At 43.6% G+C, this 18595-nt stretch overlaps 1 protein-coding gene and 1 long non-coding RNA gene across 3 annotated transcripts in view; one reads left to right on the top strand and one right to left on the bottom strand.

The window, feature by feature from the left end:
- The window catches only part of ell (elongation factor RNA polymerase II), a 49260-nt gene that overhangs the window by 26435 nt on the left and 4230 nt on the right, over positions 1 to 18595 (top strand). The window contains exons 3-9 of the mRNA XM_050053990.1: positions 2355 to 2476; positions 5338 to 5501; positions 8037 to 8287; positions 8376 to 8500; positions 12777 to 12858; positions 17327 to 17954; positions 18348 to 18414. Coding sequence (XP_049909947.1) covers positions 2355 to 2476; positions 5338 to 5501; positions 8037 to 8287; positions 8376 to 8500; positions 12777 to 12858; positions 17327 to 17954; positions 18348 to 18414 — 1439 coding nt within the window. The remainder of the gene's footprint in view (positions 1 to 2354; positions 2477 to 5337; positions 5502 to 8036; positions 8288 to 8375; positions 8501 to 12776; positions 12859 to 17326; positions 17955 to 18347; positions 18415 to 18595) is intronic.
- LOC126396154 (uncharacterized) lies at positions 5343 to 12689 on the bottom strand. Of its 2 annotated transcripts, XR_007570537.1 has the most exons (5): positions 10868 to 12647; positions 10662 to 10746; positions 8032 to 8278; positions 7355 to 7874; positions 5343 to 5483 (listed from the first exon to the last, which is right to left on the bottom strand). It is a non-coding gene; the product is annotated as an uncharacterized LOC126396154 (long non-coding RNA). The 2 variants fall into 2 exon arrangements; XR_007570536.1 differs by lacking the exon at positions 5343 to 5483 and having other exon boundaries at positions 6978 to 7874; positions 10868 to 12689.

Raw genomic sequence — 18595 nt, 5'->3', positions numbered from 1 at the left:
CTCATAGCACTGGCGATCTGAACCGGTCAGTGGCGAAAAAAAGCACTTTTAATGCGCAAACTTATACGCATTTGCCCCCGTTACCGTTTTAGCTCGTTTCGCGGCTCCGGTTGCATCCGCCTCCCTCAATACTGAACCAATTTTAGAACGAGTTGTACCCATGAATCATACGCACACATACTCATGGGGAAATAGGGCCCAGGTTGAAAAATACCGAAGTTGTCCTTTAAGCGGATCAAGGCAATGGAATCCCACATGTAGAGTGAGAAACAAAATTAGCAAGAAAACCTGGTCAGGTATTTCACAGTTCTGTTCTACCCTCGTCCACCATGAAACAAAAACGCCATGTTTTATATTTCAATAAACATCTGGGTAAAATTGTCTGTAACCTTTAGTCACTGATGTAGATCCATGTTTTTTTTTTCTTCAATTTTTGTTACTGCAATTAGTATTACATTTCATTCTAAGTAGCATTTAAAAATGCTTAAAGTCTTAAATCTAACTTGCCTCAGTCTGTAAGAACCGTGTGAAGAACTTGTCAAAGAATGCTGTTTCGGCATGGTGGTGCCTGCTGGCCAAGAGACGGGGTTGAAGCAGCAAGAACATTCAGAACTTATGATATGATATCTCTTTACCCTGAGGCAGGTCAGCTCCTCACAGGGGTGTCAGACCGTCGTTTATAATAGTTTTTGAGGTTAACACTTTGGGGTTTGTATTTTTACCTCTACTGCCAAAAATGTCTCCACCTCCGCCTCCTGCCATTGTAAATGTGTCCTTACGTGTGACAACCTTGTGGTGTAGGAGGGTCCTCATCCTGTGTTAACTGTTGGTAATTGTCACAGTGGTGATGATGATAAAAAGTAAAACTAATATTGCAATAGTTGTGCTTTGAAATAATATGAGGTAGTATGAGGTAGGCTGCAGCACAGGCAGTGTGTTTGTGTGTAATGTTATACTGAGGTGGAGCATTATGGATAACTGAGAGCACAGGTCTTTGAGGAGGACAAATAAAGGGCATTATATTTATTTATAGTCGGCCACCTGCAGCCTTCACACGTGTGGAGACCTTTGGTAAACAAAGCTGAGCTGCCTACAGTGTGATTGCACGTCGGTCTGAGCGCTGGTGAAGAAGCCAGTGAGTCACAGGCTGGGCCTCTGATCTAGGTTGGGTCAATGGCAATGAGCTGCTCCCAGTTAAAACCATCTAATTCAGCTATCTTTTGTTACCGTGGCTCAGCGCGATGCACGGTCCTTGGCTGTGAAACCGCTTGAATTCATGCTCGTGAAAACAGAACTGAGCAGGGGGTCAGGCTGCCAGGCCCTCCTGGAAACACAACCCTCTGCCCGGCCTCACTGTTTTTCTCTTCAGGACGTGTCAGATTAATTCACTCCTGACTGCACATCCTAATGATAGGGTGTTAAAACAATTTTGAGGTGGAATCAGGTAGACCCAAGAGGTGTCAGTGTCACTCTGTGCTTTCTCTGCTCCCTTTCATATTTCTGTAAGAAGATTACTGAAATGCTTCTGTGCTCTGCATTAAAATGTTCCCCCAGTGCCTGACTGTGATAGTGCAAGATGTATTATAAAGCACAAATGCAGCATCCGGCATGTGTCGAATGATTTCCTCCATTTAAACAAGTTGTCCAGCAGCTGTCTAATTAGAGGTTAGCTGACAGAGGTTAACTCAGCTTCCTCTGTAGTCTTCTAAGCTAACACCTGTAGTGTGGGAGGATGTGGGTAATTCTGGGGCGAATAGGATGTGCATAACTGTGTCGAAGGCCAGAGTCTGCTGAAATACCGATCATAGTTCTTCTGTTATAGTAATTTACCTGCTCTTCCTCCAATCACACAATTAGGAACACTGCAGTGCACAGACTGTCCTGGTAGAAATAAGCTGCAGGAAGACAAGGCAGTAGATTTTAGCTGCAGTTTGTGAGGTTTTCAGTGTTTTTGAAGCCAGTGAGAAAATGCCTGGGGCTTACTCACAGCTTTGCCTAGTCAGGGCCAACTTTTCAAGGAATAAAGAACTGGCATTTGTTTATAGTACTGAATACATCAAAAAGAAAAATGAGTGTTTAAGTCTACAAATAGGGTGTGGAGTGCAGTTAGTCATCCTCCCCTAGTGCTCGTCTGAAAAGTATCTCACTGGTGTTAATAATACACAGCTCCGAAAAAGAGTGAAGAAAGCACAGGAGGTCAAAAATCGAATCATTATTGAACTGTGGTTTTGTTCTGGAAAATGTGTGTCTGTAGAATTTGTGGTTTATTAAGGTTGCTCTGACACCGAATAATTAAGAAGAGGGATGTCTCATGTTCATTATGTGTGTGTGTTTTTCTTCTTTGTCTTCAACAGAAAATTTCAATACCACGGTCAGAAAATTCCAGTGAACTGCAAACGTTTACTTTCTACCTGTCTAATGTGGGCCGAGATAACCCCCAGGGCAGCTTCGACTGCATCCAGCAGTACATCACCAGGTGAGAGAAAACACTAACACTCACTCACTTTCCCTTGTCTCTCGTCCATCAAATGTGCAGCTACTTCTTTTTCAGAAACATGGATTCGCTGACTGTAATGTCAGCGATTATTTTAATTGTAGGTTAGCCTTTGAATGTCTTTGAGCTCTGTGTAAATAATAAGCAGTGTTTGGACAGAGTTGCCTAATGAGTGTTTCCAGGCAGACAATCTGTTTGTTTAACATAGTTGGGACCTGAGGTGAATCACCAGGCCTCTCAGTGATGCTTAACAGACATCTCTGATGAACGTAATCGGGACTTTGGCTCCAAGTAGCAGTTGCTAAATGGAAAGATGAAAACCCTGAGGTTTATTGCCATTACTCTGGCAAATGATGTAGTTGCCCTATTTATTTTTAATAAAACAAATGTGGGAAGATGATACAGGCAAATAAGACACGGTGTTAGAGGAATACTTCACCTGCCAAATGATCCCATTGTGTATCAGTTACTCACCTCGTATTACATTGAGTTTCTGAGGAAAACGCTGTTTATTTCGCACGTCTCCATGATGAATGAAGAATCCAAAAAAGGGCAAATATTCCTAATGAGTTGAAGTAAACAGGGACAGCTTTTCACGACAGTAATACTATATCAAAACATCCTTTTTCAAACCGTCACACAACTTGCGCAGTATAATCCAAGTCTATCCAGTCGTAGTCTCAGTACCTCCCAATCACATGCATTTTGCTGTTCACTGTGGAGGCAAGCAAGAAAAACAACACAGTGAGTAACTGATAAACAAGTGGTCATTTAGCAGGTGACAGATTCCCTTTAACCCGTAATTCTTCCAACATTTTTCTTAATTTAAAGCAGCTGTGCGGAACTTTCCGTTTTCGTTGATTATAGCGCCCCAGTTGGTCGAGGCGGTATGACACCCACAGCCTGGTGTCGTAAAAATTCCGACTGCAGCCTTCGGCTTCATTCGTAAAATCTCGACTGCAACCGGCAATTACCGCATGCATTTGTTTTGGAGAGTGAGAGGAAAATCATAAATGCTCTGGTGGAGCTCTGAATTTCTTATAAACTGAGGACAACTGCCTGCTGTATATTTGTGTTCATGGTCACAGTCACAGATAATTTTGTGGCGTTTGTTGTAACGTTACTAGACAAAAGTGGTTCACATCAGCTAAAGTTACATTTAGCTTGCTTATAACTTCCATGTCGTCATATATTGAAGTGAAACAATGTCTAACAAGTTGCGGTATATTCTTTAAATATAAACAAAAATTACATACCTGTCGATTAGGAAAAGGGCCAACTCGGGATCAGTTTTAAAACCTTTCAAATCTCTCAGCTCTGTCCACTTGGTGAATGCCGGACCGAGGTTTACACTCATTTGGGCTCGAGCCCTATCACTGTCCTGTTTAGCCTTCTTCTGTTCTTCTGTTCTTTTTCTTTTAGATGGTGCTCCTTCTTTATCCGCCATGACATTGAAAGTACAACCAAGTCCTTATAGACACATCTGGTAAAACTGTTATGTGTTCAGCAATGCCCGATGCGTACCGCTTACTCGAACAACACTCTCTGTAAACACGGCTCTTCTTCTTCTCTCAATTTATTGGCGGATCGCAAACAACTTCCAGGTGCATACCACCACCTACTGTACAAGAGACTACTCCCTGCTACATGTCATTTAGCCTGTTTCTTAAATCCTACTCGTAAACACGGCTCCTTCTTCTTCTGTGGTTTAATGGTTGCGGGCCGCTGTGGGCGTGTAGACTTACTTCCGCCTCCAGGTGCCGTATTCTGGTTTGCTGACTCCCGCTGTGTCCGACCCGAGCTAGGCTACGCTAAATAGCCATATAGAGAAAGGCTTTTTTGTCGCTGTTGGGTTCAAATAAATTTGCGGATCTTCAAGGGGGGGGGGTGATACAAAGTAGGGACAGTTTTATAAATGGTAAAAAGTTCCGCACAGCTGCTTTAAATATCAAACAAAGTAAGTTTTTGCAAATTGTCCACAGTGCATGCATTTTTGTTTTTGACATATTTGTGGTGTAAATTAAAATGGGTGTGCAGGACTTTCTCTCGTTGCAAATGTCTCTTTGTGTCAACCTGCTTATGATGTTTGTCAATTCCCCTCTGTGCATCAAGCCTTTGAAACTTGTTTTCTACACTTTCTCTGGCCTAACATATGCAAAAAATTTGCTGACTGAATCAAAGGAGTAGACCAGATGTCTGTGTTGAAGAGGAAGGAAGTTGAAAAACAGAACGGGGAACGACAAGAATCTTCTGCCTCTCTGACTTGTCGAGATTGTGACCCCGTTATTCTGAAAATATTTTTAACAAGTGGGTCAGGTAGAGTTCATCCACATCTCTGACTGGAACCTAATCAACCTTGAGTTCCAATCTAAAGCCCAAATGACAGAGCTGAGCTTCCACTGACTGCGCCAGCAGCACCATCTCATTTTCTGCCAAATCCTCATCGAAGTGGAGGGGAATCAAAGGGAGGCGGAAAGTCGGGAAAGAATGGGATTTGATGCGGCACTGAGTCTGTACTGTGGGAACCCACAGTTGGATGGAAATTGAAAAAATAATAGTTGTGCCCTCAGGGCGTTTAATGGATCTCATCTGGGCAGGAATGCACAGTGAAGGGGTGGGTTATTGCAAATAGTGAGAGATTTAAGGTTAATGCTGAGAATTGACAGTGGATTTGTGTCCTTAAATGTAACATGTTCGTGGTTTATCTCTGTCAAACTGATCATGTAGCACCTTTTAAAAGAAGTGGCGTTCCCTTTCCCATGCTTTCCTTTCTTTTTCTATTGAAGCTCCTGGTCACTCTATCCCCGTCTTCCTCTCTCACCATCTCCTCTTTGTTTTGGCAGTGAAGGGAGCATTCAGCTGGATTGTTTGGGTGGGATCCAGGACAAGATTACAGTATGTGCCACAGACGACTCCTACCAGAAGGCAAGGGAAAACATGGCCCAGGTCGAGGAGGAGACTCGCAGTAGGAGTGCCATCGTCATTAAGCCTGGGGGAAGATACGTAGGTGAGGAGACATGGCACAGACGCATGCAGAACACCAAACACCAGATATTTTCTCAGTCACAGACCTGCAAAGACACTATTAAATAAGCTTTAAGCTTCTGGTCGATGGGAAAGAGGCATTTCCTTTTAAACACTATAAAGGTGTTGGGAGTTAACAGGCATGAAGAGAATGGATAAATTTCTGTACCCTGCAAGTGGCCCATATGTTTGTGTAGCTTTTCTCTGCTGGTGAATGGGTTCACATTGCACCAGACAGGTTGTTTGGGTCTGGGGCTGAATGGCAGAGGGCCAGCACACTGCCACCATGCCTCATCTGTAACCAGGACTTTATTGAATTTGATGGTGGTTGCTTCCTCAGTGGTCAAACAGCTAATGTGCCACATTCACACTGATCCTTTTCTTCCTAGCCCCATGAACGTAATTCAAACACACAGAGGCGGAAATGTCCTCGGGCGTAATACATCAACTTTCTGACTTTTTGTTTTGGTCTCTGACCTGCACTGTAAAACATATCGTGCTACAGCTGCAGTAGAAAACCACAGCAGCCCTGCCTCATTGCCTGCAAAGAAAGAAATCCACTGTAAGCCTATTCACTGTTCAGCAGTGAGTCAAAAATGATGTCTAGTCCATGTGTGCTGTGGAGGCAAACAGTGTGTCAGTCTCAGTAGGAGGCAACGCAAGATTGAGTCTGAATCACCTGAAAAAAGGTCTCAGTGGGAGAAGGTGATAATAGCTGATGTTTGTAATGGAAGGTGAGCTCGGGTGGACGTGGCAGCGGTAAAGATCAGTGCATGATACATCTTTTGTGAGTCATCAGCAACTTCTCTCAGCCATTATCAGTCACTGAGATAAAAGATTTTGACAGAAATAACTATATTTCAGGAAGAGATTATAGTTATTTTCTGTTCTTAAGAAAACAAGCAAGTGTTGGCTGCCAGCCAAGGAGTCTCTTGAGTCCTTTTCTACCAGCACTTTTGTTTCGGTGCTCGATAGTAGTACTGAAAATTTCCTCCTGTCATTTAAAATCTTAGAGATGCTTAACTGTACAAACTATTTTTTCCTATAGAATGATAACAGTGATGATAGTTTATATGGTTTCTAGTCAGTACCTCCAAATATGAGGCCATGGTCCTCTGCCGTAAAACGGTGGATTGAGTTACTGCCTCAAGCGAAGGAGTCTAACTGTGTGTTCCAATACCCATGCTACCATACTTTCTAGTATGCCAGAAAGAGATGTAGTATATCCCAATACATAGTATGCAAAATTCAGTATGCCAAAAATACCACAATGATCAATCATGCTTTTCTGGCTGTTCTGACCCACAGTCCTGTATGTCACATAGACTGAGCCGCAAACAGATGACAGCTTGACAGCTGTTTGACAGCTGATTGACAGCTGTCAGAAGTCACAATGATGGATTACAGCGCATTCAAGTAACTGACGACCAGTTGAATCGTAATAATAGGAATATTAATTGTTTAATTGAACAAAACAAATCATAAATTTTACAAGCAACAATAAAAATGACGATGTCAGAGAACTGCAGATGTAATTTTACTTTCACAAATATAATATGGTAAAATCTACAATCTATGCAGTTATAACATTAAAGTTAAACTACATAGCCTATATTGCAAAGTAGCAACAGCAGAGCTCTCTGGATTGATCTCCGTCTCATCTTGTTTCATCTCCAAGATAACGGATATAAAAGCAAGAGGGACAAAGCTCAGGACGTAATGTTATGAGACAGTAGTATGTCCCAATTGTGTTCATACTGCATGGAACAGTATGTACGTTTAAGGGCAGCTGCAGTACCTACTAAAAGTAGAAAAAGTATGTGATCCGGCACGCACCATAAGTATCTCGAGGTCTTGATCACAAGGGGTAAAATGGAGTGTGAGATGGACAGGCCGTTAAGTAGTGATGCAGGCGTTGGGACCTGAGCTGGAAGGCAAAATTGTCAAATTATGAGTCCATCTACATTCTGACCCTCACCTATGGTCGTGAGCTTTGGGTAGTGACCAAAAGAATGAGATCGCAGATACAAGCGGCCAGAATAACTTGCCTCTGTAGGGTGGCTGGGCTCAGCCTTAGAGATAGGGTAAGGAGTTCAGAGTAGAGCCGCTCCTCCTTCGTATCAAAAGGGGCCAGTTGAAGTGGTTTGGGCATCTGATCAGGATGCCTCCTTGGCGTCTCCCTTTAGAGATATTCCAGGCAAGTCCAACTGGTAGGAGACCCTGAGGTAGAACCAAGAACACGCTGAAGGGTTTATATATCCCGTCTGGCCTGGGAACATCCAGGATTCCCCAGGAGGAGCTTGAAAGTGTTGCTGGGGAGAGGGACATCTGGAGTACCTTGCTCAGCTTCCAACCCCTGAAACACAGCCCAGGATAAGCGGATGAAAATGGATGGATGGAAGAAAATACTATGATGACACTGACAATTTGATCAATGAGAAATCTGCTAGATTATTCCTTATCCAGTTTCTCTAATTTCAAACTCTTCCCTTTCTTCTGTATCTCCTCCACACCTCAGGTAAGAAGGTTCAGATCCGGAAACCGGCACCTGGCCTCTCTGACGTCGCCCCGTCTCGGAGGACATCTCGGCCTGTCATCATCTCTAGCGGTACACTGAAGAAGGGCACAGCTCAGCACAGGCCGCTCCGAGAGCGCCTCACACACCTGCTGGCCCTCAAGCCTTACAAGAAGCCTGAGCTGATCCTGAGGTTGCAGAAAGATGGCCTCTTGCCATTAGATAAGGACTCTCTGGACAGCCACCTGCAACAGGTTACACACACATACATTTATTGCCTTAGTCGCCTCCAGCAGCTGCAGAGGCAAGTAGACTCACCCATGCCTCTATCTCATTTCCTAGGTGGCGAACCTGAATGGGAGAGACAACACCTTCACATTGAAGGACTTTTTGTATAAGGATATTCAGAAGGACTGGCCGGGCTACACAGAAGGAGACCAGCAGCTTCTCAAGAGAATCCTGTTTAAGTACGTCAGAGATCACTCACTTTTAACCCACTCATCACCTTTTTCTAATGATAGAATAGGTAGAATTTGTCACACAGCAGAAAGTTAGTCATCCTTATATCCTCTAAATGGCCAATTCTTGTTTTACCCTTAACACTGATGATGTTATGAGTCAGTCTAAGGGGAAGTTCATTTTGCAGTGATTGTGACGGAGCATGCTGGCAGCCTAAGGTCCCTGAGCTTCTGAGCAACAGCAGCCAATACTGTTGTTCTGCAGTTTTTGTTGTGTGTCTAACTTTGGTATAGATCTGATATACTTCTTTATACTATTCTCAAGTTACAGTTCAGTGTTGTGGAGCACAGATTTGTGACACTGCAGAGCACCTTGTTTTGTTGTTTGTGTCGACTCTGTGGTGAGGGTGAGGTAACAGGGTGATGGCTCTGGTATGTAAGACTCATAGAGCTGCCAAGCTTTGTAGAGAAATGTCCTCTTATAATGGAATGACTAGTATGTGTGCTAAATCTTTCCCTTTTAACATCTTGATACATAACCAAATAAGATTATAGTGTAAGAGGTATGATTTAGGATATATATATATACATTTATAAGGCTGTCTTTGATTGAATTCTTTCCACTTGAAATTACATAATTGTGCAATACAAAACGTAAGAATGTGTAAAACACACCTTTTATGTGTAAGAATGGCAGGTGTGTCCCCAGGAAGTTTTTTGTGTGCGCCACAGATTTTGGTCTAAGTGTTGTTTTTGTTGACAGAATGAGCTGCTGGCCTTCTTCCCAGTGGAAAAATCTGGTTTCTCATGATCTGGGACACTAAGGAAAAGCAAGCTCCCAGCTAGCTAAATATAGACCAGGCAGCAATGCTCCGGTGCTCAGTTTGTGTTTACGTAGTGGACTCAAGAATAGCTGCTATTCTCCATGATAAGCTTAGTTTTTACTGTGGTGCAACTCTAAAGGCAGCGAGAGTGTCGACACGGAGTGACCAGAAGAATAGAAACACTTAGATATTGTAATGCAGGGCTATAATCCTGCAACATATACTGCCTTGTATACTTCCCTGAAATTTCCGGGTTTCGTTAAGACTGCTGCTAGTTTTATGGTATGTTTGTGTAGTTTGGGGCTTATGAAAGTTTTTTGGATATTTTAATAGTCTACAAATATAGAAAAGCAAAATGCCTCACATTATAATTAGTGTAGTAACACAAACTACAATCTTACTGGCACAGTGACATTAAAAGATGGTCTTTATGAAGGCCCAGACACACTAAAACTGACATCAAAGAACGAGTGGCAACAAAGGCCGACTGCTGCATCGCCTCATGTCTCATGTCTCGGCCAAAAAGTTGCACATAAACACACCGCAAAGACTACAGCCAGTGACCAACACCGTGCTGCAGAATGAGTCCTAAACCGGGAATGAGTTAGCTATTCAACACCCCCAGTTCCCTCGTCTTGAAGTCAGCAGGTTTTTGAATGGGTTTTTGGTAGGACACATGAAATAAGGTCTGTGTTTAACACAAGTTTAAGAGATTTTCACATTTTCAATCAATAAATACCCCACTCCTTAACTTTGAAGCCTTTACATGGGCTAAATGAGACAACAGAGTATCATCACGGCGAACATGGCTTTACAGCCTCATTGTGGTGGCGACATTGAAGTCATACGACTGTGGTGTAGTTAGTTTATAGCCCAACATTAGCTTTTTTCTTGTGACGATTGTATTTATGTGTCAAAAATCATAAAAGTGGTGTTAGTTTGTGAAGAATAGCTTGTCATATTGTTTGCCACAGAGATTGTTTTCCGCAGTAATCCAAAATCCAATGGAAAAATCCCACTGACTTTGTGACGAGGGAAGTAGGGCAATGCTAACCTCAGCATCAGCCTACAAGAAAACGCCATCCCTGCACCGCTCTACTAGCACATAGTTCTGCGCCTGCATGAGAGGAAATAACTCTCCATACCAGCAGGTGGCAAGCATCATTCAAAAAGGGGAATCAGAAGACTGACAGGACAAATTCAAGACGCTAGTTAGCCAGTTAGCACACAACACAACAACCCAATGTTAAAAGAACAAAGGGATACTTACTGTGTGCTAGTGAATAATAACACAATTACGAACCCCTTCTGCTAAAATCTCAATGGTTAAAAAAAAATAATCTTACCTAATATAACATTTGTTTTGATCTTGTGTCCTTTTAGTTGTTTGCTTTCCTCTCTTCCATTTCTCCTCTCATGCACTGAACTGAACTGCCAATCAGAAAATCAGAAAATAAGACAATACATAAAACCACACAAAACAAAAAAACAAAAAAGAAGCAGTAGATTTTAAGGATTTAAGAGATAAGGAGGTATAACAGTTTACACATACTTTGACCCTATTTGTGTGTCTCTCTTTTAACTATACTTTGAGTTCTGTTTGTGAGTTTATCAGCTGATTAAGAACCACAACCTCCCACCTAATACCACCTCCCCCTCCCCAGCTCCTCCAGAGTTTGAGCTAATGCAGTCAGTCACGCAGGAGTAGCACAGCAACACGATTGGAACGCACATGATGCAACAGTGTTCCAGCACATGCTGATCCGTGTGTGAGGTGGCACCCATCCAAGGTTCAGCCATATCAGTCTGCCTGCTGTCTCACTTGTAGCTCCTGCCTGTCTATCTGCCTGTCCCTACCAGGGACACACTCGCACAAGCACACACACCCTGATTGAACTAGGGTGGGGCATTGACGAGTCTTGGTGTACCCAACTGCCCCCTTCTGATAATGTCATCAGCTGTGACAGCAGCATCTCTGCGTGTGCAAAGTGCTCTTCAGCATGTCAGGTTATAATGTCGTGTTTGGAGCAGTGGCTTCTTTAATCGCATCGGTAAATCCCTTGAAGCAGAACCAGAATTGTCTGATCAAGCAAGCAAGCAACGCACTGAAATTCAGCTTTAACAGTTGAATCTTACAGGTGGAGTGTGAAATTTGAATTCAGCACCCAAACAGATACACCCCTCCTGTCATTTAGGCCTACGACATTTACCGCTCCCACTGCTTTTCCCCTGTCCTGTGCACCAGCACATCCCGTGTTGTGTCGCTCGGTCCGATCCACTTTGTTTCCAATTTAGAGAACCAGGGCTGTGTATGAACACCGGATATTTCTCAGCACACACACAGAACAGACCCCTAGTGGACCGTGAGGAGATATTTCATGAATTTGACAAAGTGTATCGAATTGAAATCATAGACTGCACCTTTAACTGCTTGTGAATAGGTATTAAAACAAGACAGGATCAACGGGTTGGTTGTTAGGTATGAACTTCGTCTTGGCTAACTTGGTTGAGCTCTGTTTATCGAGGTTGAGCAGCAGTTGTTTGACACAGCGCTGTTGTTTTGCCACTTCTGCTGTGTGACGGATGAATCTGCTACATAAAGAGGTCGGACTAGTTTAGTGCATCATAATCAATCTGAGGCTCTGTTCACACCTGACACTAAGATGGTTCTTGGCTCTAAATCCAGATGGAAACACTGCAGAGAAACTCATGTGCAAGTGGTCAGGGATCGAGTGGTATGAAAGCGAGCCGTGCAGCATGTCCCTAATCTCATTGAATGGCCATGTAGTAAACTGTGTAGTGTGCATATTGTCTGATAAACCTCTCAAACATCCATGCGCAAAATGAGCTGCAGTACCATATTCTGCATCTCTCGCTTTCTCACTGTCACTGTAGAGTGTCATGCCACTTTGTCACTCGTCTTGAACTAGCTGCCAAAATTGTTCAACCATCAAAGCAGCGTCTGTGAGATTACACGTATTCTTCTGTGGAGAAGAAATAGCAGAATTGGACTATTAAACTGGTTGCAAACTTGTAAACAGATTTCATGATTGAAGTTTTTCCCGACCACTTTCCGACATGAAGTGTGTTGTTATGATAAAGTGCTGCTTTGTCAAGTAGGCCCTCATTTGCTCTGTTGTCATAGCTACCCACTCAGCTTCACAAAGCAACTGTTGTAACTTGTTTTTAAGATCCTCATACATCCGTAGAATTAGCTTGTCACTGGAGAAATGGCAGCTATGTGGTTTGTGCATTTTCTCGAGTATTTTCAAGCTCTAAGGGCACACATGGCCGTGATGGCTTCAGCCTTTGACTTGCCTTTGTTGCATCAGTGCAGATGGAAATCTGTCACCTTGACAGGCAGTTGGATAGATAAATCAGTGTTCCTGCAGTGCTGGTATGCAGAAATGATTTCAAGCTTCCTTGTATGTATGTTCATACATGCATGTGTTCATTTTCAGGAAACAGAGCCAGGCCCAGAACAGCTCTGCCCCTCCACTGGAGAGCCCGCCCAAAGAGCTGGCCAGCAGCTCGCCATCTCAGGTGAGAGTCTTGATCCTTCTTCTACCTCTCTCTCACCTTCACACACTTATGCCCCTTTTCGACAGTCATGGGCTGGCCTGGCTTGACTTGGTTTGGTTTGGGCCGACAGCCCAGTGCCACATGGATTTGCATTTCCAGTACAACAGGGCTGCCCACATAAAGGAGTGTCACACTGATGATGGCTTGTCTTGAGTGATGAAGGTTTGAAGTCCACAGTCCACAGCTGAAGTCCCCTGTTATTTTTGCTAAAAGAAGTTCACCTGTTGAAGGTGAGCTGTTTGCAGAGGTGCAGTAAGAGCCTGTTGTCTGCAGCTCTTCATCAACATCTCACTGTAGCTGTTTCTGCTTTTACTTTCCTCCCTGCTGTATTATTAGACTTGCCTTTATTGAAGAAAAGCCGTTACCAAAGTTGCACTAATTCAGTGATACTCAATTTCCATTTGATTCTTCACAATAAAAGCCCCTTGTTATTTTGTGAAGGAAATTTTTTTATCGTGAGGCAGAAAAATAAGGAAATGTTGAGTTTTTGAGCAGCAGCTTCACATAACTTCTGACACGGCGGACAGCGAACATGAAACAGTAAAATAAAGCATATGTCTAAAGTAAAAACAGGATGCAGGAGAGAAACTAAACTCCAAACCACAGAGATTCAGTGAGAAGCTACAAAAGTACTGAGAGCTGAACTTAAGCCCCGTTTCCACCGAGCAGTTCAGTTCAGTACGTTTTTTTTCCATTTACACTGTAAAAAGTTGTGGATGGTACCAATGAAACCGTTCCATACCATTACCATTTTTGGTCCCTCCTCTGTTGGGGTACCTAGCACACAGATCTGGTGCCATCCATCAACACACCTTAAATTTCACTGTGACAACTTCAACCATAACTTTAGTTTTTATATGACACACACTTTTAGTAATGAGTTGATCTTCCATCCATCTGAAATGCTAGGGTCTTGGTCCCATGTCTGAAGGGTTGGGCTTTCGTTCCAAAGGTACCATACAGAAAGTGTTTGGTGGAAACGGGGCTATACAGAGACTTTTAAAAGTGCCTCTCTCTCTGGTCTCCTGCAGACAGAGGTGAGTTGAATCTTGCAACACACATGGGGTTGTCAGGGGTTAGCTGCAGTCAGAGAGACGTCCCCACTACCCGTTTTAGGGTGGGCAGCCCGGCTTTCAGGCCTACTCCTCAGAAGGTCCATCTCTGATGCCAATCTGCGTGGCACCGCGTGTCTTAACTGATAATGGAAATGCAAATCCGTGTAGCCAAAAGTGACAGTAGAAAAGGCCCTAACTTTCCCTAAGCTGCCACTCTGCTCTCACCTCCCCAGTTGTACAGTAATTCCTCTTTCTCTCCTACTAGTGATGGATGATATTCTCATGAACATGACGGCATACAAATAGTAGTTTTCTCTCTACTGAAAATAAAATAATATTGTTGGAATACCTGTTTTTCAACAGTGCGTTTATTGCATTACTTTATTAATTTCCAGGCTATTATTATGCCGACATTTGAGACTCTCAAGCTGCTTGATGTTAATTTAGTAGAGTGTAAATATGCGTAGCTAATCTTTAACCAGAGCTTGTTTGCATTCAGTTTTTCTCATTCATCCAGTAGAAATCAGAGGGGAACTGGGGACAAGGATGTGTATTGGATATTTTTTCTACATTTCCATGAGTTTACCCACAGTCTGATAACTGGGTTGTCCCTGCAGGCTGGTGGTTTCTGGTATTTCCCAGGGAGGGTTTCTGTAAATCCTCTGGCTCCCACTCAACGGATTTGTGTTTCCTCTCTGTCTTGTCCTTGAATTTCCCCCTGCGTACATGTTTTCTGAACTGCTTCCAATTTATCAGTATTACTTACTCATGGTTGTTATGAGCTCTCCAAGAACATCTGAACTAATATACATTGTTAGCATGAGAGCTAAAGCTTTGTTACTAAATCAAATGGCCCCCATGCTACATTTCATTGTAGTAAAACTCTTTTTCTCCCTGCTCATTGCATAATCCATTTTTCCGTATCACTCGACCTGCTGCTCTCTTCGTAGGTCATCCCAGACTCCTGAGTTTACCCATTGTTTACACTTCCATTAGGTGGAGGAAGGAGGAGCCAGTCTGTTTATATTAATAGCTCCTTCCGCTCAGGTTCTTCTCACCTCAAACACCTACTGTATGCCCCCGCCTTTCCGCTCCCTCCCTCAGTAAACACAGTACACAAACACACAAGCAAACAGCACCCCAGGCTCGCTTTTAGATTCATAGGTATAAATAGAGAGCAACTCAGCAGGTAAAGCGGTGTGTAAACTTCAGATAGGTGAGGGATGGACCGGGGAGAGCTGCAATGCAAACAGGGTGAGACCATGACCACACAAAGACGGATAAATATAAATATAACTTCCGTCCCCGCTGGCATTTCATTTCAGCCATTTTCAAAAAGTTTTCCATTCATTCTGGAATATAGGAACAAAGGTAAAATAATCTCTGTTTTCATCATTTGAGATCAGTGGCCTCCTGACAATACTGCTACACACCATGCAAACATACATCGCCAGTATTTCCCTGTCCATGCTATAACATTAGAGCGCTGCTTTATCCACTCTGCAGCCTGTTGTCAACATAGACTGTATAAGATAGACAGACATAGCTGCCTCGACGTCACCAGTTGGTTTGTAGTGTTGTTTTGTGGCCTTGAGTTCGGCATTTTGGCCATCTCCATCCTGTTTTTTTGGAGCTAGAAGTGATCACATTTGGACAAGAGGGTAGAGCTGTGGAGGAGTGAAGGAGTGGATCTGACTCATAAGGCCCTTTTACACAGAAATCACACTATAGGGCCACAATTAAGCCCCTTCTTTATACCTGCTTTGCATTTTTACACAGAACTGCACGACTGCAGCATCAAACACAACAGCGTCGGCCTCTAGAGTCCAGCCACGGGGTCCAAATTTCTCCTTCGTCTTTAGTTCAAGGTCCACCCAGTTCAATTCATTCAGCGTCATACTTGTGTTTGGCCATGTCGTCTAGCTAGTTTGCTGTCTCTGTCAAGTGGCTGTCCGTTAGTTAGTCACTCACTCCACAGCAGGAAACGGCACTTAAAAATAAAAGCTCTGTGCCAGAAATTCACTGTACTTAAAAATGAAGTGTGTTTTTTACAAACTTGTCACATTTGCCACTTGCGGTCCATCCAGAATCAACCCGCGACCCACTTTTGGACTAGTTGGGAACCACTGCTCTAGTGTGACATACAACATATGCATCAGCGGGGCTTTATAAGCAATAAGCAATGCCATAACATGGGAATAACAATCATTTACCATCTCAGTTATATAGCAGCTGATCTCATTCTCTCCTTGGAGGGTAAGGAGCTCCAGGACTTAGTTACCTTCCCAATTTATGGACATTTTCGGCTGCTGTTCTTCTATTTTGAGTTAACTGCCAAGTGCTATCAGCCGCTTGTTAAATCTCCTGCGGTGGGTCGCACATTTAACATGTCAAAACATCACACCCATCCTGCCCATGGTCCCATCCTGCTGGCCGTCCCACTTACACAGGCACTGCTCCAGTGCTGTTACTACTTCCATTGGCAGCTTAAAGGCAAGACAACTCTGTCTCCCCATTCTGCAGTCGTACCCTTTATACAGAACAGTGAGGCAGCACAATATTCCTGCCTTGAACAGGCAGTGTAAAAGGGGGCTATAGACTGTAGCGACACCTCGCGGACAGTTTGTCACTCAAGCAGCCCTGCCCTTAAATATTTGGTTTATGTCGTCTAAATAAAATAAAAATGGAAGAGTTATATGAAACTTCACCCCCGCACAGTTGTCATGAATGTTGAAATTAGATACAGAGACCAAAACCGTTTTTTGTACCAGACTGTAAATATGTCTAGTTTTTCGGCACTTCCATATTGGCTTCATTTTTCAGCCCTGGAGGTTGCCTATTGTCATTTAGCAGTTTTTTGGTGTAAGAAAAGTGTATAATAATGACAACTTATGTAGTCAAAACAAAGAGGAAAATATTTTCAAAATTGCTTAGTGTGGAAATAGTCTAAGAAGCCCAGGCAGACCTCTTCGGTGGCTTTCGCTATTGTTACAGAAACCCTTATTAGTCCTGTCGGGACAGCCAACGCAGTGTTTGGGTCTGCCACTCCCAAAGACTTCAGTGTGTCTGGGTCAAACAGGGCCTGTCTGAATTGTAATCCCTGGTATTATGAAATGACGACACAGTCATCATCACCAGTGCTACTGAGAATACAGATCCTCTACTACACCTTCTTTGTACCCATTCTTAGTGTTGCTCTCTCTATCTGCTTGTACTACATCCTCTCCTCTGTACACTCCCTTGTCCTCCTCAGGCTCAGACCATTTTTGTTTGCTCTGACCTGGAATACACTTTCCCTCTCACTCTGAGGGGAATTGAATTCATGTTGAACCCTGTTTTAGATTCTGCTACTAAAACTGCTATCTCTCTGCCAGAAACGGCCCGCTGTTGACTTCATTGACCCTCTCGCAAACAAGAAGCCCAGGATATCACACCTTGCCAGCAAGGCTGCAACAGCCCCAGTTAATGGCAAGCTCAGCTCCTCCTCTAATGGTAGAGGGGAGGCAGGCGGAGCGCAGCCAGGAGTAGCGGTTTCTACGTCAGACAGCGGCACGACGTCCAGCTCTCAGCCGCTCCCCGTGCTGGACATCCCTCGTCCTTTCGAAGCACTGTCGGACGTCAGCAATGACTCCAGCCACAACGGGAGAGACTGTGACTCTCAGGAAACAGTGGTGTCCGAGAGGCTCAGCCAACCTCCTTCGCTGTTCACGGGCTCGACGATGCTCACAGCACCCAGCGTCGCCACATCATCTCCTAGACACACAGCCCCGGATGGCCCTCGGGCCAAGAGTCCATCCTCCAACAGCAAGTCCAGGAAGAAGTCAAAAAAGCATAAAGACAAGGAGAAGAGCAAAGACAAAGACAAGGAGAAGGTGAGAGAAAGGGCGCAGGAGAAGGAGGAGAAGAAGAGGAGTCGTGGGGAGCGTGTGCCTGGGCCGAACCGAGCCTGCGAGATGAGCCCAGGAAACCTCAAAAGCAACAGTATTCCACACAAAAGCACAGGTGAGAGCAGCACACGTCACAGATTATTCCTCTGTGCAACATGCTCATCTTACAAAAATCAGTTTCACAGCTCTTGCGTCAGAAAAGAGATTTCTGAATAAAAGTAGTACTTTCTATGTGGATGGACACCAGTTAGTCATCACTGTGAGTCGGTGATGCGTCATGTGACCAGAGTGTGACTCACTGATTAAACAGAGACCCCTGCTGTTCAGCTTTATGGCTTCAGTAACCTCAAATACACGCCTGTGAATCCAACTGGCACATATCCTCTTCGGAGGATTACACTTTTAAGAGATGAATGATTTAAAAAACAAAAACAAATTATGAATAACAATCTTTTTGTTGTTGCACCACGGATTAATGCCATTGTCTAACTGTGTCACTTTGTTTCAGATCTGAATGGGATGTGCAACAGTACCAGTATTCCTTCGTCATCACCTGAGGTGGCAGACTATTTATTGTGAGTACAGCATCTAGATTTTGTCTGAAGGGAATTTATAGTCTTTAGCTTTGTAAACCCCAGGGCAAATTTATTGAATTGGTTTGTGTTGGTTCCTCTCATAACGCCTGTTTTCACCTGGTATTGACATGCATCTTGAGTGATCGATCACAGGTGGACACCTCTAAAGGCCAGTCTGTCA

This window comes from Epinephelus moara, chromosome 10 (assembly GCF_006386435.1).
Source record: "Epinephelus moara isolate mb chromosome 10, YSFRI_EMoa_1.0, whole genome shotgun sequence".
NCBI classification, from domain to species: Eukaryota; Metazoa; Chordata; class Actinopteri; order Perciformes; family Serranidae; genus Epinephelus; species Epinephelus moara.
Note: the sequence above shows the minus strand (reverse complement) of the source record. Positions and strands in the feature narration are given on the sequence as shown.